The following is a 23,905-nucleotide window of genomic DNA, read 5'->3' as shown; positions in this document are numbered from 1 at the left end:
GCAAAGGAGGGAGGGGAAAAAGGGGGACCAGGGGAGAGATGAATAGCAATAATAATTAATACTAGGGCGCCTGAGTGGCTGTGGGTTAAGCCTCTGCCTTCGGCTCAGGTCATGATCTCAGGGTCCTGGGATCGAGCCCCGCATTGGGCTCTCTGCTCAGAGGGGAGCCTGCTTCCCTTCCTCTCTCTCTGTCTGCTTGTGATTTTTCTCTGTCAAATAAATAAATAAAATCTTTTAAAAAATAATTAATACTAATTCATCATCTTATTGACCAACAGTTATTGCCCTAGACGGGGCACTGTGTTCAGAAGTTTACACTCACTCTCTCACTGTGTGCCCACTAAAACATCCCCTTGCCCCGGGGCTGAGAGGGGGAGGTACTCTTATTATCCTCTTTCAATAGATGATTTCATGGAGGGTCCAAGAGGGTAAGTGACTTGCCCAAGGCCGCTGAAGCTGTAAGTGACAAAGTGAATTTTATAAGCCGGGTCAGGTAGAGAACAAAGGGGAGATTCTTAAAACCACCTGAGCCAGCAAGTATGTGTGTATGCACGTGTGTTGCGTGTGTGTTTGCCCGTGGGTGTGTCTCTGTGTGATTATATATGTGTACCTTGGGTGTGTGTCTGTGCGTTGTGTGTGTGTGACTGTATATGCGTATTTGTGAGTCTGTGCGCATGTGCACGTACCTGCGTGTGTTGGATTTGTTAACAGGAGAATCAGAGTCCGCCCCAGGACCATAGCTTAACCCACCAAGAGGAGCAAGCCAGCAAGGGGCAATCCCAAAAGTGGAAACAGAGAAGCAGCCGGTGTCTCCTTGTTTCGGATGGAGAATGTTCCGCGATTAGCAGTCGGTGGCCTGGTGCCGCTACCCAGCTCTGTCACTCTCCCGGGCCAACAGCCCTCCTGATTGGATCTGCATCCCTTTGTTCTCCAAGTTGACCCAGGGGGCCCCACCTTCCTCACAAACTCTATTTGACAATGGCCAAGGCATACACTAGATTTTATTTGACTAATTCTACTCCTAATTTTAAACATAACTCATCTTCATTTAAAAAATTGAGAAATACCCCAAAACACAAAGAACACGTAAACACTCGACAGTCCTGCCACTGTTATGATTATGTTCCACAAACTAACTGGGTGTGTTTTTTTTGCCCTGCAAGCTGGAGTGAATGCAGTTGCATTCAGTAAGACTGAGAAGCTGCCATGCACGTGACTTGTAATCAGCTTCTTTTAGTTACAATGTATCTTAAATATCCTTTTCCAATTGTCTTCACAAATGTATTTTTTAATAAACCATGTGGTATTCCATTGCATGGATCAACACTAATTTATTTAACCAGCACCATATTAGTGGATAATAAGGCTGTCTCCAGTTTTGCATGATTTTAAAAATCATGATGAACTTCCCAGAAAATTAGTATGATGCACATCCCTGATTATTTCCTTAGGGCTGATTCCTCCAAGTGGAATTACCAAATGAACCGATTAGTACAATTTTGAGGCTTCTGGTATCTTTTGCCAAATTCTCCTCTTAAAAGGTGTATCTATTTTCATTCCAGGCAGCAGTTTCTGGGGCTTATTTTCTCATTAGCAATAGGCATCATGATTACTTAACTATACATTTGCTAAGTTAATGCATACAAGTTAGGCTTAACTTGTTTTTCATTGATAAGTTTGTCTTCTCAGACACTCACGGAACATGTACCGTGGTAGGTCCTTTATGGTACATTTCTACAGATATTATTCACTTAAACGTCAATGGACATCAGTCTTTTGAGGCAGGTACGCTATCTCCTTTTAATGGACAAGGAAGCTAAGTCTTGGGCAAACTGAGGCTCCACGCTGAGTTCTGCCGCACACCAGCTGTGTGATGTTGGGGGTGCTCCCAACCTCTCTGAGCTCCACAGTACTAATGATCCAAGTCTCTGAAAGTTCCAGTCATCCTTCTGGTGATCCCCTAACGTTGAGTCCTAGTTGCTCAATGTTGCACCAGGAAGCCAGGAGGAGCTGTAACTCTCCTCTCTCAGGTACAAAGAAGCCTACCAGCTCACAGATCCAGACTGTTCTCTGCAGTCATGGGCACTAACTGGAAAAGAGCCTAACACAATTAGTAGGTGCTCAGCAAGTCAGGGTGTCTACCACACAGGGTGGGACCTTAACACGTGCTTCTTGAATAAATGAGTGAATGCAAAGTAGGTCATTACTGTCCATTCATGAACCCTACAGTTCATCACCATTTCTGCCTCAGGACCTTTGCACAAGCTATCCCCTCTGCCTGAAATGCTTTTCCTCCCAGCTTTTCATCTGGCTAATTCCTACCCAGGCTTCAGGGCTCAATTCAGAAGACACCTCCGCCAGATCAAGTTAGGACTCCTTGTCTTGTCCCTTTATGACATCATGCATGCTGCCTTCATAGGTCTTCTTGCCTTTGCAATCCACTGATGACACAGGTTACCTAAAGGCTGTTTCTCTCACTAAACCATACACTCCAGAAGGATACAACCTCTATCACCTTGTTCACTACTGTGTCCTCAGCGTTTACACATGTCTAGTCCAGAAGAAACATTCACTAAATATACTACAGGAATATAACAATTTACACCATGTCTTTTGACACCTAAACAGTAATAAAACTACATGAATATTTGCATGTGACATCCTTAAACCTACCAATGCAATGAAAAGATCCTTTGGAACCATTGTTTGAAACCCAAAGAAGTGAACTTCCATCTGTGATGGAAAAAGATGTCCCTTCTCAAAAAAAAAAAAGAAAAATGTCCCTTCTCGGGCCTATGAAACTTGCCGTGAGCACGTTTTTAGTGATTTTCCATCGGTAACAACTGTTTGATCGCTGTGCCTGAGGGGTGCTAACTCAATATTCTTGTGATGTTCTTGAGAAAAAGTAAGACTGGCTACCTTGTATCATTGGTAAATGAGTTTTGTAGGGTAATTTTTTCAAGCGCAACCTTTTTTTCCCCTTAATCCACCAGAACAAAGGCTTACTTAGAGTACAGTCAGAATTTCTTCAGTGAAATTTTACTAATTCATTCTCTGTGGGAACAAGAATACCTTGGACCTAGTTTCTCCACTGTACCTACAAGAAGTGGAATTGTCATTTCTTGATCATTAACTCACACGTCTTGGGAGTTCTTTGCCTAGAAAGCTTCCAGGAGGACCTGGTTCAATGGGTAATTTGTAATCAACTATCCAGTTGTTCCTTTTTCAAGGGGATGTGTCATATCTGATGGTTCTTGATCATTTCAAAGGTGCGGGCATTGAAATTACCAAAAGTTTTCAAAGCTGCAGCATGAATTTACTTACAGACCCACCGCTGTGCTCTGCCTTCTGTGGATCATACAGGACACACTCACAAATCTTAAATTTGGGTTTTTTTATTTTTTTAAAGATTTTATTTATTTATTTGACAGACAGAGATCACAAGTAGGCAGAGAGGCAGGCAGAGAGAGAAAGGGGGAAGCAGGCTCCCTGCTGAGCAGAGAGCTCAATGCGGGGCTCGATCCCAGCACCCTGGGATCATGACCTGAGCTGAAAGCAGAGGCTTAACCCACTGAGCCACCCAGGCACCCCGAATTTGGGGGTTTTAAATAAATAGCCATCGAAGGTCCCAAAGGTTGCTTCTTGGGGACCTCCAAAACACTTGATTCCCGCAACCAATTTAAAGAAACAGATCCTTCAGGAAATCAAGTACTAGGTGTTCCAGAAAATCTGACCAATATTTTTGGTCAGTTGAGATTCCTAATGATCTTGCTTTTCTAATGCTGTCATAAATCCAATGAAAGAAAACAACTCCATCCCAGGGATATAAGCCAGGAGAAAAACATATTCAGCTCCACCACACTCACGTACGGGATTCCAAATAGTCCCTGAAGCCAGCAGGAGAAAGAAGATGGGGTCAAAATTACACCCGCAAGACAACTTCTTCCCACGTCCTCCGACTAACTTCCCCTCTATTTGGTCGGTAAAAAGAACAGGGGGGGGCGAAAGAAGGGTATTCAAGTCCCTTGTACTTTTTTAAGCACATGGTATTTATTAGGCATTAATTGGCACACAAATATACGAAACGAGTACTTAATTCTCACCCCACCCCTTAGCAACATAAAAAGACATAATCGCATGAAGACACTCACGTACAAACATACTTACACACTCACACATACTGAGACATACTTAGCCTCACATATTACCCTGTTCTCTTTATTAGGGTCGGTTTAAAAAAATTTTTTTTTTATCAAGAAAGCAAAGCACATTCGAAAGAAAAAGAAAACGCAAACTTGGTTTTGAGTATTAATAAAATTAAAAGCTCTTGGCCAGCTCCCATGCTGGATTTCATTTCGTGTTATTACTTAATTAGAACTCCTATTTATAAATAAATAGTACCAGTAAAATATTACCTCTAAAGAACCCTGCAATAACGTTTTACTTACACGCTTATTTTTTTTTTTTATACTGTTTTCTGCTTTCAATAACCACAGTTTGGTGTCGGCATCTGGTGTCGGTGTGACTTCTCCGGAGAGAACCAATCGGCGAGCAGGTCTGGCCTCTTCTGTAGGAACATTGGGCTTTGCCTGGCATCCGGGGCGGGTCGCCGGTGATGGAAGTCTGGAAGCTTGGGCTGGCTTTGTGTTTTATCAGGACCAATATTTATTTTGGCCTCTTCGCAATGCTTGTCAGCACAGAGGTTGCTCCTTGCTTTATCACAGTTCTGCCCACATGTAAACCAGGGCTTTTCAAGTTTTTCAAAGCAAGCTTTCCGGTCGGGAAGCTATAGGCCACGTTTTAGCGACAGACGGCTGGAAAGACACAGAGCTGGGAAGACGGGAGGGCCGAGGGAGATAGGAGGCCAGAGGGAGGCCAGCGTTAGAAGGAGAGGGCCACGCTGGGCTCCGTGATGATAGGCAAGGGAGGAAAAAGTCGGACAAAAGCTGGGACCTAGGGAACCTTTTCAGGAACGTCACATGATAGAGGTAGTCATTTCTTAGTCAAGGGCAGGGTGGCGAAATTTAGGTTTCAGGGGTGGTATATTTGGGGGGGAACCCCACAAGTACATATATTGAAACACACTTGCCTCAGACCTCCCCCAAAATAAGGGACTGGGTCCCATTAAGAAAATTGAAAGGAAAAAAAATATATTATTATTTATTATATAACAATGTCAACATTAACACCAAGACAGGGAAGACTCCAACTACACCATTCGGCTAAAACACTCGATAAGGCAAGGCTTTCTGGAGACCGAAAGAAGGAATCACGGAGGACATCTGGAGATGGTGTGAACATGGCCGGCCAATGAGTGTGGTGGACGTGGGGCTGGGTGGGGGGGCAGCGGTGGGGGCTCATCTTGTCTCGGTTGGTTTTGAGACGGAACAACAAAGTCACATTTTTTGAATTGTGGTTTCCAGTGGCTGATTAGATCAGCGCTCAGGGCTCTCATGGGTGAAGACTTGAACAAGAAAATGAAAACTGTCGTCCGTGGGGTTCTCTCGGCTACTGTCTCTCTCCCTCCCTCCCTCTCTCTCTCTCTCTCTCTGCTCTCTCTAGCCACTGTCTGCGAGGAAGCAGGTCTCACTTTAGCTGTTCTCACTCCACTCTGGCACCATGCCAACCCCATGCACCGAGTGATACTGGTGCGGGGACAGGGTCCGTGGCACGCCGTGAGAGTAGAGGAACTCGGAGGGCTGCAGGCCGCCGGGGGACGGCAGGCCAGTCTGCGGCCCACACTGCCTGACCACAGGCTGGTGGGCCACGGAGGTCTGGTGCTGGAACATCCCCTCTCCGAGCTGCGGGGAGCCATGGTTGGCCATGCCAGCCAGCCGGGGGACCAGGGGCCCCGAGGCGAAGTGGGCCGAGAAGTGCTGGTAGGGGAGCCTGTCCATGGGCTGCACCGTGGCCACCGTGCAGCTGCTGTAGGAAGGCACGCTGGGCCACGTGTTGCAGCTGAGGTCCTCCAGGCTGGGCACCGGCTCGCTGGGGGGCGGGGCGCTAGCGTACATGCAGGCCTGCCGCTGTGCTGACTCTGTCCTGTAGGAGGCGCTCAGGCCCTGCTGCTGGGGGTAGCCCGCGCGGTAGAAGGGGTCCTCCTCGCTGGGCGACGTCTCCATGTAGGGCTTCTTGTAGGGATGGTCCGTGGTGGAACATTCTTCATCTGCGGAGAAGGGAGGAAAAAGACCAGTGAGGCCGGGGCTAGAGGTGGACGCAGCCACGGGGAGTTGAGGACCCCTTCCCCAGGTGGGGGTGGGGGGGACTAGTCCCCATTCTGATCAGTAACGGTGGAGACTTTGAGCTTTGAGCGAAGACTTTGGCCTTCCTGAGCTCGGTTTCATCCCTAGCACGAAAAGGAGGCTACAGAGGGACATGCTGACAAAGGGATGCCAGAACACAGACTGAGCACCGAGGCCAGGCCTTGGGAGCAGACAACACCCAGTATGTAAAGATGCCTGTTCTCTTCCCTCTGCCCTAGTGTGCACATTCCACGAAGGCGGGACATGGTCTGTGCTCCCCACCGCGGTATCCCCCAGAATCCAGAACATACCTAGGAACCAAAGTAAGAATAATACCGTCCACGATTACAGTATGAAGGCACACAAACGGCCTTTACTCTGCCTGGTGCTGTCCTAAGCGCTCTCTGGAAGGGACCCCCAGGCAGCCGGCCCAGCAACCCCATGGGGTGGGCTCTGAGAGGGTCCCCACTTTGCAGATCACAAAACGGAAGACCAGAGAGGTCAAGCCACTTGCCCAAGGTCAGAGTTACGCAGCTGCTAAACAATGGAACGGGGTGGGGGTGTCAGAATTCAAGTCATCGAATTAGGCAGGAGTCTCTGCTCTTCGAGACCGGGCTACACACAAGGGCCCGCACTGAGTATCTGTGCAACAGATGGAAGGACAGAGGGACAAGTGCACAGATGGATGGGAGCGCGGGCGAGTCCCCAGATCCTTCCCTGATGCCTGTGTCAGCAAGTCCCAGTTAATATCTCTTAGAGCTGGTACAACTTAACGGGTCACCATTTCTTTATTGAAAAAGTCACTTCCCTTCCCCCCGGACACCAGCGAGTCCCCGGCGTAGGGCCGTGGAGATCATTCCGTCTCTGAAAGAGGGTCTTCCGTAACTAGTCGGGGTCACCGCCTCCTTCGGGAATGATCACAAGGGCTGGGCTCTCTCCAAAATAACACACCGAAACACGACGTTTTAAAAACCATCCATGTGCCCAGCACAGCTTCGCATGCACTTTTGGGAGCTCAGGGATCCCCTCAAATCCAGACCTTAAGTTAAGAAGTGTAGACGCATCTGGGTTTCAGTCTGGTTCTCCTACTTCCTATCTGTGCGCCGGCCGCAGGCGTCCACCCTGAGACCTGCGCTCGGCATGTCTGAATCCAAGTCAATAATACTTACCTCACCGGGCCGCTAAGAATTCAATAAATCAAGCCCGTAAATCTCGTGATATCTGTCAACAAAAGCAGCACTTGCTGCAAGGGCAACGCCACCAGTCAATCTCTCGGCAGACCTGATACAGAGTAACACGCCTCCAGGTGTTCCCTTCCGGAAAGCCATCTTAAGAGTTTCCAGCAAGGTGTAAAGGTCCCACAGATTCATTCCTTTGCTGGATTTTTATCCCCCAACCTGGAGATTTTTCTGTCCTCCTCTTCCAGTCTCTTTCGAATCGATACGTGCGAAGAAATCAGGTCTGTCATTGGGGGGCGGGGTGTGAAGAAAAAGGAAACACTGGGGCGCTCCTGCACCTCTGCGGTGATGGTCAGTGGCCTGGGGGCAGGAAGTGGGACTAACGGGAGAAGATCATCCTTATTCTGTACTGAGCTCCTACTGAGCCTCCTTTGCCTGATCTCACAGTAATTCCTCCAGGTGGCCTGTCAACAGAGGCAGAAACTGAACTCAGCGAAGTGACCTTCCCGAGGTCCCCGAACTAGGAAGGAGCGTGGACTGGAATCCAAGCCAAGTCTGCCTTCCTTGCCAACGGCACCTTGCTTCTAGCTCTCTTGATTTCTCACACCAAATGCCACTCACCTAGTTCTCCAACAGAGATGTACTGAGCGGCTCCCAAGTGCCAGGTACTGGGCCCAGAGCGGCCAATAATGAGCCAAGGTCCCGCTCAGGGCACTTGGAGGTGGGAAGGGGGGACCCTCTCCATCGCACCCTGAGCAGTGATGCGGCAGGAGGTGAACGGGAGGTGGGCCTTGCATATAAAGCTTCGCCCCACAGTGAGTACTTTGGTTTGGCACCAGATTTTAAAACAGCTCCCCAACTCAAGTAGGAGAGCTTGGGTTTGGGTTCCGCCAAATCCTTCCATGGGCATCACGCCCGGAGTGACACCCACAGGTGGGTGAAAACTCTGCACCCATGTAAACCTATCTAGGCTGGGACTGTACCCACCTCCCAGCAAGAGTGTTTATTTTCAGCAAGACTCTTTCTGGGACACATCTGGGCCCCATAGGGCGCCCAAACATTTGTCCAGAATAAAAGCCAAAAATGCGGCCTCTCTTCCAGGTGCTTTAAACACATCATGCCAACCGTCCAGATGTGGGAAGATAGCCAGATGCGCTGGTGGCCACTTTTTCAACCTTTCAATGGGGCATTTGTCTTTGGTATCCTGAAGACGTTGCTACGCTCGACTTTTTCTGTCCTCCCCACCTCCTCCCTCAGTCACCTCATGCTTCCGTGTTTCCTTCCAATCCATCCACCACCCCCACACAACATCACCCCCCCGCCGCCCCGGATCCATAAATCTGAATGTTTCCATTGTTGCTAGAATCATAACCTTTGGGTTTTCCATTTAACCAGGGCGTTTCCCCTTTTCAATAATCAAGAGTACAGCTGCAGGGTACCCTTGGCAAGAGAAAAAAAACAAGGCAAATGAACCATTCCCGAGTTTCTGATCCCCTTCCAGATTTGTTACAAGCGAAAAAAGGAAGAATAATATGAAAAAGGCCGGAGCACATTTTGGAAAATCGTAAAATTACACATTCCAGTCTTTAATAACCCAAAGATCTGATGCAGAGTCCTAAGAAAAGCAAAAGCCTGGCTTATTCATGAAAGCGGGTCCCGAGAGTTCTCAAATTCCTCTTGGACCTCATCACGTTGTAAAGAAATTCCACAGCATGGATCCAAATTTCAGGTCGGTGGTGATCAATGGTTGGGATGGAATCCCTGTGTTTGTTTTGGTCACGGTCTTGGTTCCTTTCTCTTTACTGGGAGCCCGATAACCAGTCAACAGCAAAGCCCTCTTTCCCAGCCGAGTCGTGTTTACCTTCCACGGTCGGGGAACGGGTAGTCAAGCATCAAGTCTTCCATGAGACGGGCCCACAGTTCAGTCTCGGAAAGGTGTGTAGTAAGAGCCGTCCATTACATTCCACCTGTCCTGAACCCAACCGAGTCTGTTGAATACCAGGAAAGCTCTTCCTGATTCTGAGCACCACACAGCACTGGGAAATATCCTGGCCCCTTGCATTTTTCTAGTGGTTTCTGATTCTGGATAAATGGCTTCAGTGATCAATCCCGAGCACAGATTTTAGGGCCTGGCTCTGATTTTCCCTGGCTATGTGGCCTTGGGCAGATCACTGCACCATATCCCGATCTTAGTTCTTGACTACGTAGGGTGATAATGCTTTAATTTCTTGCAGGAATGGAGATGGTAAGTGTGCAAATCTTATCTGTCTGAGTAACATGGGTCTCCTCTCTATTCCCTCTTAGAAGATAGGACAAAAAAAAAAAAAAAAAAAGATCAGACAGATGGCTCTGGGGACCATCCAATGCTTGAAGGTGCCTGCGGAGATCCCAGAGCAGGAAAACTCACAAGGCTGCTTTTAAATTGCTCATCCCATTAAGCAAATATTGTCACTATTCTCAAATGGGTCATTTCGCTTGCCGACTGGGTTCATTCGGATAAAAGATCCTGTTGAACTACCATTCCTTGGTTGGATGACCTTTGGCAAAGTCAGAAGTGGAACCATGATTCGGGCCTTCCGGGTCACAGCACACTGCTCTTTCTGACGGACAGTCTAGCTTTTCGGCTTTCGTGAAACTCACTGTGTCCGGAAAAGAGGAAAAGATGGTAACCTTGACCTGATGGGTGGATGGATGGTTAGATGGATGGATGGATGTACAGAAGGATGGATGGATGGAGGGTGTGTGTTAGATTTTAGCTCAAAGTGGGACAGACTGAATCAGTATTGAGAGAAGATCCTGAATTGGGAATCAAAAGACTCGGGTCCAACTCTCACTGAACCACCAACTGAAAATCATGACATTTATTTATTTCCTTATTATCTGTCTCCTCAATGAGAATACAAGTTTTGGGAGAGCAGGAGCCTTCGCCCCCTTGCTGTCCCTTTATCCCATGTACTTGGGACAGTGCCCGGGACAAAGGAAATGCTCAACCAATATTTATTCCACGAATGCATCCCAGATCTGCCACTCACCAGCCACACGACCTTGGGAAGCCAATCCAACCTCTTGGTCCCCCGTTATACGTCCTGCAAAATGGGGCTGGAAGACATCCCCGCCCCAGCTCAGGGGCTGGCATGAGGATCCAGTGAAGAAAGCAATGTGAAATTGCTCTAAAAAGCACCCAGCACTGACAAAATGCACCCCACAGAATCCCCTTCCTCTCCCACTCCCCTGACTTCCTTTTGAATAGCCAGGGAAGTAGATGGCTTTGTTCAAATCTTTATTTGGGTTGCCTCTGGGTTCCTAAGGTTGGGGGGGGTGGGGTGGTTATCAGGGTGGGAGGGGAAAGAAAGACAGACGAGCGCTCTCCCAGGGCCCGGGGTCCTGGATCTGATTGAGTGGCATTGATAAAAGACCTTCCCGGCTCTTTGGGTTCCCTCCATCAGGAGAGATAGTTTGGAGACAGCCAGGTCCAAACACGAGAAGCCCTCTGGCTTGCCTGGCCCTTTGACATTTCACTGGGCCTGCCTCCTGGGCTCGTTGGAAAGGAGACAGACAATGAGGGGAAGTCAGATAGTGGGGCAGGCCGGGGCCCCAAGAGGGGGCAGGGGGGAAGGGGGGAAGCCACCCATGAAGCCATCACTTCACGGGAATCCCAAACTGGAAGGAAACCTTGTTGATTCTTTATCACCTTACAATGGAGGCTGATGATGAATTGCTTTTTGTCGTCTCTGAGGCACACGGGACAGACAGAGCTCGGCTGGAATGCTCCCTGTCCCTGGGAGCGCCCTTTTGGGGGTGGAAGGACGTGGGAAGGACAGAGGTTTGTGGCAAGGTGAAAGGGTTCCTGCACGGTGCACACTCCATGCACCCCGAATGCCAGGACTGTGGCTTGAACCCAGGGCAGGACCACTCGGGACAAATCACTCTGTCCCTCTGAGCCTCAGTTTCTGCCTCTGCGGAAAGGGGCCATCCTTCACCTTGTTACGGGCAACGGGTTCTGGGGACTGATTGTACCCACACCTCCAGCTCCTGGCACTGCACCCAGGGCTGAGCGCCGTCATTTCCTACCTCGCAGCCTGCGACAGCCTCTCAGCAGAGCTCTGGAGCCCATCTTCGTCCGCCCTACCCCCACGTGCACCACCGCCCAGCACAGCAAAATGCCTGCTTCAAAACAGAAACCTCATCATGTCCCTCACGGGTCGAAACCCCTTCAAGGGCTGCCTGTTGGTGTTAGGATAAAATCTAACTGGGTGGTTCAGTTGTTTGACTCTCTGATTCTTGGTTTTGGCTCAGGTCATGATCTCAGGGTCCTGGGATCGAGCCTCGCACCGGGCTCCCTGCTCAGCACGGCGTCTGCTGGTCCTTTTCCCTCTGCTCCTCCCCCAGCTCATGCGTACTTTCTCTCTCTCCCTCTCTCTTTCTCTCTCTCATTAATAAATAATCTTTTTTTTTAAAAATCTAAAATCCTTAAAATGGCTTACAAGGACTAGCAGCTTGCTGGCTCCTGCCTTCTCTGTAGCTCATCTGCCTCCCCTTCCCTTCATTGCGTTCCAGCCACACTGGCTTCGTGTCTGCTCCCCCGTGGGGGGCTGGCTCCCCATCTTCTCAGGGGCTGCACCCATACCCTTCTCTCTGCCTGGATCCCCAGCCATCTCCCCTCTTTTTCCATCCAGCTCCTGCTCTGCAGATCCTGGCTTAAATTCCCCCTGATCCCCCGTTCCTGCCTCCCACCCCCGCACCATATGCATCATTGGCACATTCCCTATCTCCTCCATACCATCAGATCACCCTTGTAATCAAGCATTCGCATCACAGTATGTAATTACACATCTGACCCGCCTGCAACCGTGAGCTTCCTAAGGGCAGAGCGATGGCCGGATAACGCGCGCTGGGCACTTCTGGGTCGGACACTGTTCCGGGGGCTTTGCATGGACCCCCTCATTCCATCTCATCATGACCCTATGGGGGAGGTGCTACTGAGATCCTCATTTTACAGCAAAGAGAACTGAGGCCGAGAACTCGAGCAGCTTGCCTGTGGCCACATTTCTGGAAAGCCTCAGCTGCCGGAATGTCCCGCCGCAGACTGGCCACCGAGTCCGGTTTCCCCCGTGGCCGCCTCAAGCTGACCCTGAGTTCACCTGAGGATCCTGCCATCCGAAGACTTCATCCCCTAAAGCCACCTCACACCACCCTCTAGGAGAAAACCTTTGCAAGGATGCTGCTGTAAATGCTGAGTCTTAAAAAGCACCTGGATGCTTTTTAACTTCTTCCTTCCCTTCTTTTGGGCTGGCATGAATTTAACTGATGGAACTCCCTAATTCAAACCTGGTGAGCTCTTAAGCAGTCCATTTGACTCAGTCTCCAGACCAATCTCTAACGAAAGATGGCATTTTGGGATTATGGCTGATAAGCAAAGGTAATGAGGACCGTCTACAATGGGACCCGGAGCTCAGGCAGAGCCTGCAGACCAGGCATGGGTTCAAATTCTACCTTCGGGAGCCAACAGCACGTGATTTTTGCCTTTCTGAGCCTCAGTTTCCCTGTTTGTAAAGTGGGTGAATAATAACACCTCAGTAGTGTTGTCAAAAGGCTAGGGCACAGAACCTAGGCAGCGCTTCCCTTCAATGGGACATAGACCAGAAACTTTGTGCAGGTACCTGTGATCTAGGGGACATCCTTAACCCCTGCTCCTACCCGAAGAGGCGGGCATTTTGCAGGCCTCTGTTCTCCAGCCCAGGCAGCAGTGGACACGCTGGGAGCTGGGCCAGGGGGGCCTGTGGGGGTGATAATATTGTTCCGAACTTCAAGATCCAAGGAGCTTGGACAGGCTTCAGGTTAGGTCTGGAGACTCAGCCTCACCCAGGTCAGCTCCCCAGTCCCAGGCTTGAACCAAGGACAGCCCTTTCCTCTTTCAAAATGGGAGATCGGTAAATGTCAAATAGTCAGACTGTGTTACTTTCCTCAAGTAACCTCAGCTCAGAGAAGACTGCCAAAGGATCTGTGTCCATCAGTTCTTGTGAGCTGATTTAGAAGATGAAGACAAAGATGAAGAAGAAGAGGAAGAAGAAGAGGAAGAAGAGGAGGGAGGAGGAGGAAGAGAAGGGTGAGGAGGGGAAGGAGGGGTGAAGGGAGGGGAGGGAGGGGAGGGGAAGAGGAGGGAGGGGAAGAAGCAGTCGTCGTTTCAGACGCCGGGCACAGGACTTCTAAAGGCATCGAGCTGGCCACAGAGGCTGGGAGGTATGACAGGCCACTCTTAAAGACTAAGGTTTGGGCCTGCCGGAGCAAACCAATAACTCACTATTGGGTCAACTCTGTGCTAACTACGGCAAGCACACTTTCATGACATCTTCACACCATGCCTAAGCCACAGGTCCACTCATGAGACCAAATCTACAGATTAGAAAAAAGAAAAGGCTTAGAGCAGTTAAGGAATTTGCCCCTAATCATAAAAATCTGCATATGGCAAAGGTGAGATTCATCCCCATTGTACAAGGTCCCTGTCTCCCCCCCATATCTGCTCTCTCAAAACGTCACTCAGAAACAGCCCTCTCTTCCTCCGTGGATGCTCCTCCTGGAGCCATACCTGCCCCTCCCACAATCAGACCACAATCAGCAAGCTTGGCGCTTGCTGGGTATCAGGTGCTCTCGGGAACTCAAGCACTGTTGACAAGGCGGGAAACTGAGGCACAGAGAGGCCAGGACGACTGGCTGAGGTCACCCAAGAAGCTGGTGGCAGAGTTGAGACCTGAGCCTGTGTTGTCGGGCCCTGTCGGCCATGCTGTCCCCACTGTGCTGGTCTGCCATTCACACAAGCGACCGTTCTATCAAGCTGAACTCAACCACACCTGCTTCGACTCTGGCTCAAAAAATGTGCCACCAGAAACTTCCTTTGGTGTTACAGCCCTCGACTCAGATGACTTAGGAAAAGCACCCATTTCTCATTTGGCAAAGAAGACAATGAAGCGTCTCAGACAGAATTTAAACCAGACTTAAAAACAAAATGCAAGAGAGAGAAGATCAGCTGGAATTTTCTTTTCTTTCTTTCTTTCTTTCTTTCTTTTTTTTTTTTTTTGATTTTGATTTTGATCTGGAAAGGAGAGAAGAGCTCAGAATCCACCCACCTAGGAGAAACCCTAACACATAAACCAAAGCACATCCAACGACAAGAAGGCTCCCTGCAGCCTGGCTTATAATACACCCAGAAATGCGAGGATCGGCCACCTTGCCCACTCGTGGGAGTGAACACACTCTGCTTTCTCTTCAGCAGCTAAAAAGCACAAGGCAGCTCTACGTTCATGAAAAGATCATCTACAATGTATTCTTGAGCTTCAGAATGCAAGTTGCAAAACACAGTCTAATATCAACTGTTAAAAGTAGAAACAATGATTTTTTATGTGTCTCTGCACACGTGCACGCATGTGCGTATGTGTGAACGCATTTAACAGGACTGGACGGTTCAAAAAAGTTTTCCCCAAGGAAGGAGCCAGAACGGAAGGAGACATGTCAAAGGAAGGTCCTTTACTTTTACTGAACGGTTTGAATTTCTTACAATTTCCATGTATTTTTATATTGCTTACATTTTTCAAATACCTAAGTGTACTTTTTTCCCCTGAGGAAAGGAAGGAAACACAGAAAAGGGTCGTCACACTCACCTTTCCTCTTGGTGCAATGGTAAATCTGACCGTGCTCCTGGGGCAGTGGATATGGGTTGGGCGGGGGCAGGAGGTCCTGGGAGGGGCCAGACACACCATTCTCGCACTGGTACTGGGACCCCAAGTTGGATGAGGCAGAGAGAGCTCGAGGCTCACTGCTGAAAGGACTGTGGTTGGAGGCTACTTTTTGTCTTACTGTGCTCCTGGGAACCACGGGATATTCTTTACTGAAAGAGAGAAGATGGGAAATAACATTGATCAGTACCCTGATAGAGATCCCCCCCCACTGGTGGAACCAAAGGGTCAAAGAATCCACCAGAAATGCAACTCAGAATAAGAAACAAAGGAGTCTTTGATGAGCACTGTGATCCAATTATACCCGAGTGAACTGAATGTGACACACATATTCACACACTACTTTTTCATGCCTTATACCTTAGGCAAGTAGGCTTATGAATAGTTCTATGTGTAAGCTGAAAATTAAATGACCATCTCCCATGAGGAACCCCTCTTTACATGGCATTTTGAAATATTTCAACCTAATGTACATGTCTTTGAATTCCCTAATTCAAAAGCTAGAAGAGCTGAGTAGTCACTTAGACTGAACTTCTGGGTTTCCATCTTTAAAACAGGACTGAGGTCTCTGTCCAACATTAGTGAAGACGTCACTGACCGTATGATCCCCCGTTACCCTAATCTGGGGAGTTTGCTGCCTGTGCCTTAGAACTTCCTTTTGCATGGCTATATTTGTCACCATGGACATAATATATACTTCTCCTCCATGCCTTGGTTTTCCCATCTGTGCAATAGGGCTAGTACAAATCCCCAGTTCAAAGTGTTGCTGAGAGAAGAAATGAATTAATAACATGTGAAAGACCGAACACAGCAAGTGCTCCACAAATAGCAAGTGTCCTCATTATGCCATTGTTTTGAGAGAGTAGGGGCAGAGAGAAAGAGAGGGCGAGCGAGGAAGGGAGAAGGGAGGGCAAGGACAAGGGAAACAGAGCAGAGAGCATGGGGTCTAAGATTAGGCAGATCCAGATTATGTCCCATGTCCATCACTTACAGACTGTGTGCCCTTTGGAGCCTCAGTGTCTGAGCAGGCGAACCAAGCAGAATAAAATCCAGTCACATCCTATAAATAACATCCTCCCGAGGGCTCAAAATGTGGTTCCTCACCCTCTTACAAGACACCACCCACACGTCCTTGCATTCAGCTTTCAGGCCAGTATTCCCACTCTCTTCCTCATGAGGGCTAGGGGTCTGCAACAGAAACCTTCCCCAAGAAGGAGGGAGGGGTGCTCAGCAGCCCCAGGACCCCCACTGGAAGCCAGGTGGGTGAGAGGGTGAGAGTGGGAGTCTGCAGAGGACCTAAGAGGAGGGGTGGCTCCAAGACCAAAGGGAGAACCGAGAGAAGCTTTCGCACACACACCTAAGAAGAGAATGGTCTGGCCTAGAACACACGCTCATCCAGGATAGCAGGGGAGGGGGCTGCCAATGCAGAAATTGTGGGCAGGAGAATCACAGTTACACCGTGCAGGCGGTTGGAGGGGTGACCCAGCTCCTTTCTGGAAGGCAACAGGATAGCAGCCCTTTTCTTAAAAACACACAATACACAGATACAGCAATCCAATTACTACACATTTTCCTAAGAAGTTGTCCAAGTCAGGGGCGCCTGGGTGGCTCAGTTGGTTAAGCGTCTGCCTTCAGCTTGGGTCATGATCCCAGGATCCTGGGATCGAGCCCCACATCGGGCTCCTGCTCAGTGAGGAGCCTGCTTCTCCCTCTCCCTCTGCTCCTTCCCCACTCTTGCGCTCTTGTTCTCTCTCTCTCACTCTTGCTCTATCTCAAAAAAATAAAATCTTAAAAAGAAAAAAAAAGTTGGGACACCTGGGTGGCTCAGTGGGTTAAGCCTCTGCCTTCGGCTCAGGTCATGATCTCAGGGTCCTGGGATCGAGCCCCACATTGGGCTCTCTGCTCAGCAGGGAGCCTGCTTCCCTTCCTCTCTCTCTGCCTCCCTCTCTGCCTACTTGTGGTCTCTGTCAAATAAATAAATAAAACCTTTAAAAAAAAAAAAAGTTGTCCAAGTCCATGTGTGAAGCCATAACCATGAGGCTTCTCTCTGCAGCACTGTCTGTAATACGGAAAAAACGAGAAATAGCCTAAACGCCTTCATGAATGGTTAAGTCAACTCTGACTGTTCGGAGAATGGAATATTATACAGGGTTCAAAAAGAATCTGGAGACTGTCCATACAGGGATGCAGAAAGACATGTGAGACGAACCAAGGCAGGAGGACACAGAACAGCGTCTAACTTATGAAAATTACCAGTGCTCCCCTCAGGAACTGGGGGTATGGGAAAACTTTAAGGGCACTTATGATTTTGTGCAAAGCGGAGCCCTGTTTGGATGAAAAGCAAAACAGAGATGAAGATGAAAATACTGGATGCCTGGGTGGCTCAGTTGGTTAAGCTACTGCCTTCAGCTCAGGTCATGGTCCTGGAGTCCCGGGATCAAGTCCCGCATTGGGCTCCCAGCTCCATGGGAAGTCTGCTTCTCCCTCTGACCTTCTCCCCTCTAATGCTCTCTCTCTCATTCTCTCTCTCAAACAAATAAATAGATAAAATCTTAAAAAAAAAAAAAGAGGAAGATATTCAAAGCCCTCCTCATGCTTCTCCCAAGAAGACTACTTGCAGGTGGGTGGGGGAGAACAGGACTTGAATCTGACCCCAAGTCACCTGGAAATGCAGAGAAGCTGCTACTTCCAGGAAATGCCCAGTCTTCATAAAATACCCCCAAAATGAGTCCTCTACCCACCCCCTACGCCTGAAGCTGTAGCACACCTAGCCCAATGTTCTCGCTAACCCAGTGAGTTAAGATAAAGCAGGTTGCCTCGCTAAGCCTTTGTTTCCCCATCTGTGAAATGAGGAAAACTCTGAGATGATGCGGAGAAACCGCAGCCTTCTACCCTGAGCCCCCCTAATACCTTCCTATCCCTCAAGAACCCACTGGACCCTGATTTCTATTCACATAGTTAAGAATCTGGATGTAGTGGAAAGAAGAAAGGTGCTGGATTCAGGAAGATATGTGTTCTCTAAAGGATCCGCCATCTAATGCTGTGTGGCCTTGGATGAGGCACTCAACCTCTCTGAGCCTGACGAGACTGTTGAAAAGATCCCACCAGATGCCCTAGAAAATACCTGGCACTTGGTAGAAACTTCTGTCACGCCTTCACAAAAATGACTCATGCTTTCAGCCCACAGAATTTCTCAGGGGGAAGCAGTCCCATAAGCCTGTCTCCTTGACTTGGGAGGCCTTTACTCAGGGGAAAACTTAAGGGTCTAAATTTGGATTTTTAAAATGACGTCTTTATTTTCACTAGTCTTGAACTGAAATTGAGCATTCCTTTCTGTTACAAATGTAGGCAACAAGCCACGGCTGTATTAGCAGTGGTAGTGACTGTCATCAACAGAAACGAAATAATTTCATTTCCACCCAGCTGCTGTACATGCCTCAAGATACCATTTGTGCTTATCATGGCTTCAAAATTACAGTCTTTTAGGACCTGCTACTAGATCCCATTATTTAAGGCATGTAGAAAGCACGCCTAACTCCACATCGCCGTCAAAGAACATTTTGATGACTACGTTTCAGGATCACTGGTTTGCTTTTGGCCATCTATGCATTTAATAGGATGCCTTTCATCATATTATTCTGGGACAGGTGACCCACAAGGTCCACCGGACCACTGGAGAGGCCCGTGGCACCAAACCACCTAAGACCTTCTCCCTAGAAGAAATAACATATCAGCAAATCCCCAATTTAGTTGTGACTTTTGCCATAAATCTACTTTTCTTTTATGCCTTAAAAGTCCTCCTGAAATCAGGTCAGGTACCAAGAACACGGCATCTAACGTGGCATGAGTGCTGCTCCATTGGCCCTTCCCATCCTTTCTGAGACCCTATGAAGTAGGTTTTGTCCCCACATTCCGGGATGAGTCCACCAAGGCCTTGGGAGGTCAAGCAGCTCGCCTGTGGTCCCAGAGCTAGAAAGAGACACAATCAGGATTCTAACCGCTACTCCTAGACAGGCTCCTGATTATTTTTTTCCATTTCTAGGACGCAAATAAACCTTTAGAGGAGCAGGGGGCTTAGGGCCCACGATTCCTCTCCCGCTTCTCCCACCCCTCGGGGAGGCAACCATCTCCAGCCAGGCTCCTGACTCTCTGTCACGCGAAAGCACGTCCAAGTAGCCAAGCAGGGCACACAGGGCATCTGCCAAGTTTCCATGAAGCTACAGGGCCCTCACGACACCCAGGGGTCCCCCGGCCGAGCTTTCCCGCGGCGTGTGCCCCCTCTGAACCAAAGCTGGAACCATCCTGAGCAGCCACCCTACTCCAAATCTCCCCCTGGGGCCAGAAGTCTGAAAGGAATGAAGTTCGCTTTACAGTCCTCTCTTTGCGGCTCCAACTACGTAATGGAAAAAAAAAAAGAAGAAGAAGAAGAAAAAGAAGGAAAATTATAATAATAATAAAACATTATAAAAGTTGTCAAATCTCGCTGGCAATTCCATTTAGGTCTGCTTAGTTCCAGAACCAAGCTGCCAGAGCTCCAACAGGAAAGGGGAAATCTCTTTTAGTTTTATGTTCTTAATGGGGACGGTTATTTTTTTTTTTTTTTAATTAAAGAAAACAACTCCCACCACCACAGGAAAAAAAAAAAGAAAAATTGGCTGAGGGATTTTACAAGAGAATGTATCAATGGACTCCGCGGAATTCTCCCTTCCAGCGCTGCCAAATTGCAAAATTACTCTCTGGAAAGGCCAAATCCTGCTTTTGATTAGTAACACTCACAGAAGTGGGAAAGCCGTATTATCCCAATAACCACTCGTCCCTCGCAGCTTGTTTTTCCCCAGGGCGCTTGCAACGCCCTCCCTGCTGTCAATCAGGAGCACGTCCCCAGGTCCATCGGACAGGTGTCAAAATGGGTGCGTGCAAGGGTGAAGTGTGTTCTCCACCAGCGCGGGGTTACAGAGGCAGAGGGAGGAAAACGCGGCTATCACACGGGCTGTGGGCATCTTCCGGGCTCCCCGGCCCGAGGAACACGACCCGTGGCCGTGCGACCCTCTGTCGACCGTTCTTGCGACCGTCCTTGCGAAGACAGACTCTGGCCCCGCAGCTCGAGAGCATTAGCGAGGAATCCATGGCACAAGGGAAGCAAAGGAAAAGTGGAGAAGCTCCCGCGTGTCTGGGAAGAGAGGAGGCAACAGGGAGCTCTTTTTCTCAGACTAATTCTCATCCTTGTCCCCCACCTCCAACTCCTCCTCAGTCTTGTTCTCTGGTGCTTTCTTAACGCTCCGGCCGCTCTACTGGTCGACTCACATGCGTTCCCTCCGGGCAACAAGCCCACTTCGTTGGTAGGATTAGTGACACCTTAAGGTAAAGACATTGAGGCTCAGAGAGGTTAAGCACCTGGCCCCAGATAGCACAGCTAAGAAAAGGATAAAGCCGAGCTTGGCCCTGGGTCAGCGCTATTCCCAAGTTCTTGCCAGCGAACTTCTACTCAATCATAGGAATGGTGCCTTCATACCGACTAGGCACACGGAGCGACAGGGAGACAGAGCCACCCTGTTCTATGAGGCCGCCTGGTGCTGACGGCAGGACACGGGCTACATGGGCAATGTCAAGGGCTACTGGTCAATCTGTCCGTCCTACCATCTGAGCCACCTTTAGGATACCAGGATGTCCAAAGCCACCGCTGTCTCTGCCGTTGGCCGCATCCCTGCCGATGCCAGCCAGGGCCCCCAGCACCTCGGCTCTGCCCGGGGTGTCGCAGCCCGCAGACTAGCTTCTCCCCGGCTCGGGCCCCCTCTCACGTTCTGTTCCACGTGAGCGAGTGCAGTGAATGACGCCATTGTCGCCGGGTCTGGGTTGTAAAACATTACAAGGGAACACTGAGATCCGCGGCCAAACTGCCCGCCGCCAGCTAACGAACGCCCCCGAGAACGTTTTCCACCGCAGCCAACTGAATCGGTCTTTTCACGGGAGCAGGTGGCAGGGGCGCCGGGGTGCTGGGGTGGAGGGCGCGGGGTAGGGGGGCGGCGGCTCGCTCAAGTGCGGGCAGCCTCTCTCAAACAACTGGCCAGAGGGAGCAGCGTGCCGGGGCAAGGCTGGGACTCAGGATCTCCGTCCTCCCGGAGCGAGTTCCTCCTCTGGCTAGTACCCTGATCTGCGACTAAAATTCAGAAAGGGGCCCCATCATCCCACAAGAGCGCTCACGACTAACTTTCTAATTCGCTCGGGGAATGCTGTTCTGATCTAACGTGCAGGGACACCCGGGCAGGACTGAGCTCGGGGCAGATCCTCATCGCTGCCTCTTTCATGTCTACGGTGCTTTACGGTCGCTTTAGGACTCAGTTCCCAGCAGCCCGCAAAGCTGGAGAAGGGTGTGGTGAGAACGGGGTGCACAGAGAAGCCGCAAGCCTTTCCCTGTGCTGATCCCACCAGGGCAGTAGGATTCGAGGAGCGCCAAGAAATTCCAGGATGCCTCCCTCTCTGGCCTTGAGCAACCCCCCACTTACGGCAATTTTGGTCTGAGAGCTCGGGCTCCCTTGTTAAATCTCTAGGTAATTTACCATCCGTGTGGTTGTGTGGAGTGGGGGGTCTGAAGTCAGGCTGTGTGGACGTGCCTCACTTTTGGTACCTGGCATCAAACCTGGCCACGGGGGAGCTAGCTAGGTCCCACCTTTCTCTGAGCCTCAGTCTTCTGTCTGTAAAATGGGAACGATAAGACTCACTGCCTCCCGGGATTGTAAAACAATACGATGCGGGGAAAGGCTTAAGATATATTGGGATACACGGCTCAGTGTGACACCGGCTTACAGATCGCCCAGGATTCTATTCGGAAGCAGAAGTTCTTACATCGCAAGGTCTCCAAACGGCCTATGAACCCCCTTTCCCCTCCCAAAATACTAGATAGTTAGAACTTGTCGATTTTTCTAGGGAAAAGTCCATACGCGTATCACCTACTCAATAAAGCTTTGATCAACACGACAGGGGCAGCTCCAGAATCACGGAGAAAGCCCTGGGTCGTTGCATGGACACGGAAGAGATCAGCCTTGGCCTCAGTCTCTCCATTCACAGAATGGGAATCACGAGGCCCCCGTCTCACGTCCTTGTCGTGAGCCCCCAGAGCAAGAACTACGATGGGAAACTACAGACAGGAACTCAACATTTTGGTTCTGTCTCCTAAAAGTAGCAGTTTTAACAAGTTTAACCATGCCTCTGTCTTAGTAGTTTCTTTTTTGTTTGTTTGTTTTCATGATTTTGGAGGGAGGATGGGAAGGTGGAGAAGACGTTCCGAGGTTTGGCTGGGGTCTTTCTGGAAGCCAGAAGATTGAAGGGTCCAGATTAACAGACCTTTCTCGAATTGCTTCCTATACCGAAGGGGATGGTCTTGAGGCCTTGGTTCTGATGAGGGTCATCCCCTGGGGGCTCCTCGGTCACACAGAAGAAAATCAAGCAGCTCCTGGTGACCTTTAGTTCAAATCACGACCTTGGCAAAGTCACCCCAAAGCAACCATCCCGCGTGCTAATGTAAAAATCGGTCTCTCCCCCTAAAAACAGGCACAGACATCTATGAGGGAGGGGCTCTTCAGGACAAAGTTTCTAATGTGAGAACATTACTGGGACGGGGTCGCTGAGATACCGGGCCGAGGGTAGAGACGGGTAGAGAGACGCGAGTGGGTTTCAAACTTGGCTGTAGAGAGCATTCACGTGGGGAATTCAAGAACAAAATGCTGACTCCTGCGAAATCTGTAGAAGGGGTTAAGCGTGCAAGTGTTCTGATGAGCCCTGAGCAACATCTGGAAGTATTGGATCCTAATATGTACCCCTGAACCTAATGTAACACTATGTTAACTATACTTCAATTTAAAAAAAAAAAGTTCTGCAAAGAAAAAAAAATACTGGGGTACAGTCCGTTAAGCATCTGCCTTGGGCTCAGGTCATGATCCCAGGGTCCTGGGACTGAGTCCTGCATCGGGCTCCTTGTTCAGTGGGGAGCCTGCTTCCTCCTTCTGCCCCCCACCCTGCTTGTGTTCCCTCTCTTGCTGTATCTCTCTGTCAAATAAATAAGTAAAAATAAATAATAATAATATAAAATAATAAAAATAACACATGATATCATTATAATATTCATAAAATATTTATAAATATTATAAAATATTTATTAAAATATAAAAATAATATAGAATATTAAAATAATAAATAATAATAAAATAAAATAATAAAAAGATACATTATTTTATAATATTTATAAAATATAGATATTTATATATGTTATATATTATATATAATACATAAATATTTATAAAATATATTACATAAATATATATTTATAAAATATATTATATGTAAATATACACATACTTATAAAATATTTATAAATATTTATAAAAATATAAAATATAGAATGTAAAGATAATAATAATAATAAATAAAACCTTGAAAAAAAATCTCCCCAGGAGAAAGAGGATTCACTGCAAGAGTTCATTTACACAAAATTCTGAACAGACAAAACTAACTTACAGTCAAAAGAAAAAAGGTTGAAACACGGATTGCTTCTGGTAGGGGGGTGGGGCATGAGGGAAATGTCTGGGGTGAGGGAATGTTCTATATTATGACAGGGGCTTGGATTTCGTAGGAATGTGCATTTGTTAAAACGTGAACGGTGCACTTAAGATTTGTGCATTTCACCGTATGTAATTTTACCTAAAACGGAGATTTGTGAGCAAAAATTGAATCTTAGTTAACGATACGCATGCAGAAGTAC

The 23,905-nt window shown here is 48.6% G+C and overlaps 1 protein-coding gene across 1 annotated transcript in view; it reads right to left on the bottom strand.

Annotated features, from left to right (window-relative positions):
* Positions 1–4,473: 4,473 nt before the first annotated feature.
* Positions 4,474–23,905, bottom strand: part of TBX5 (T-box transcription factor 5) — a 43,746-nt gene continuing 24,314 nt past the window's right edge. The window contains exons 7-8 of the mRNA XM_080821986.1: positions 15,076–15,302; positions 4,474–6,166 (exon numbers count right to left, since the gene is read on the bottom strand). Of these exons, the coding sequence (XP_080678112.1) occupies positions 5,592–6,166; positions 15,076–15,302 (802 nt within the window). The 3' untranslated portion in view covers positions 4,474–5,591. The remainder of the gene's footprint in view (positions 6,167–15,075; positions 15,303–23,905) is intronic.

Source organism: Martes martes, assembly GCF_963455335.1.
Source record: "Martes martes genome assembly, chromosome: 13".
Classification (NCBI taxonomy): domain Eukaryota; kingdom Metazoa; phylum Chordata; class Mammalia; order Carnivora; family Mustelidae; genus Martes; species Martes martes.
The sequence above is the reverse complement of the archived record's forward strand: the minus strand, read 5'-3'. Positions and strand labels throughout refer to the sequence as shown.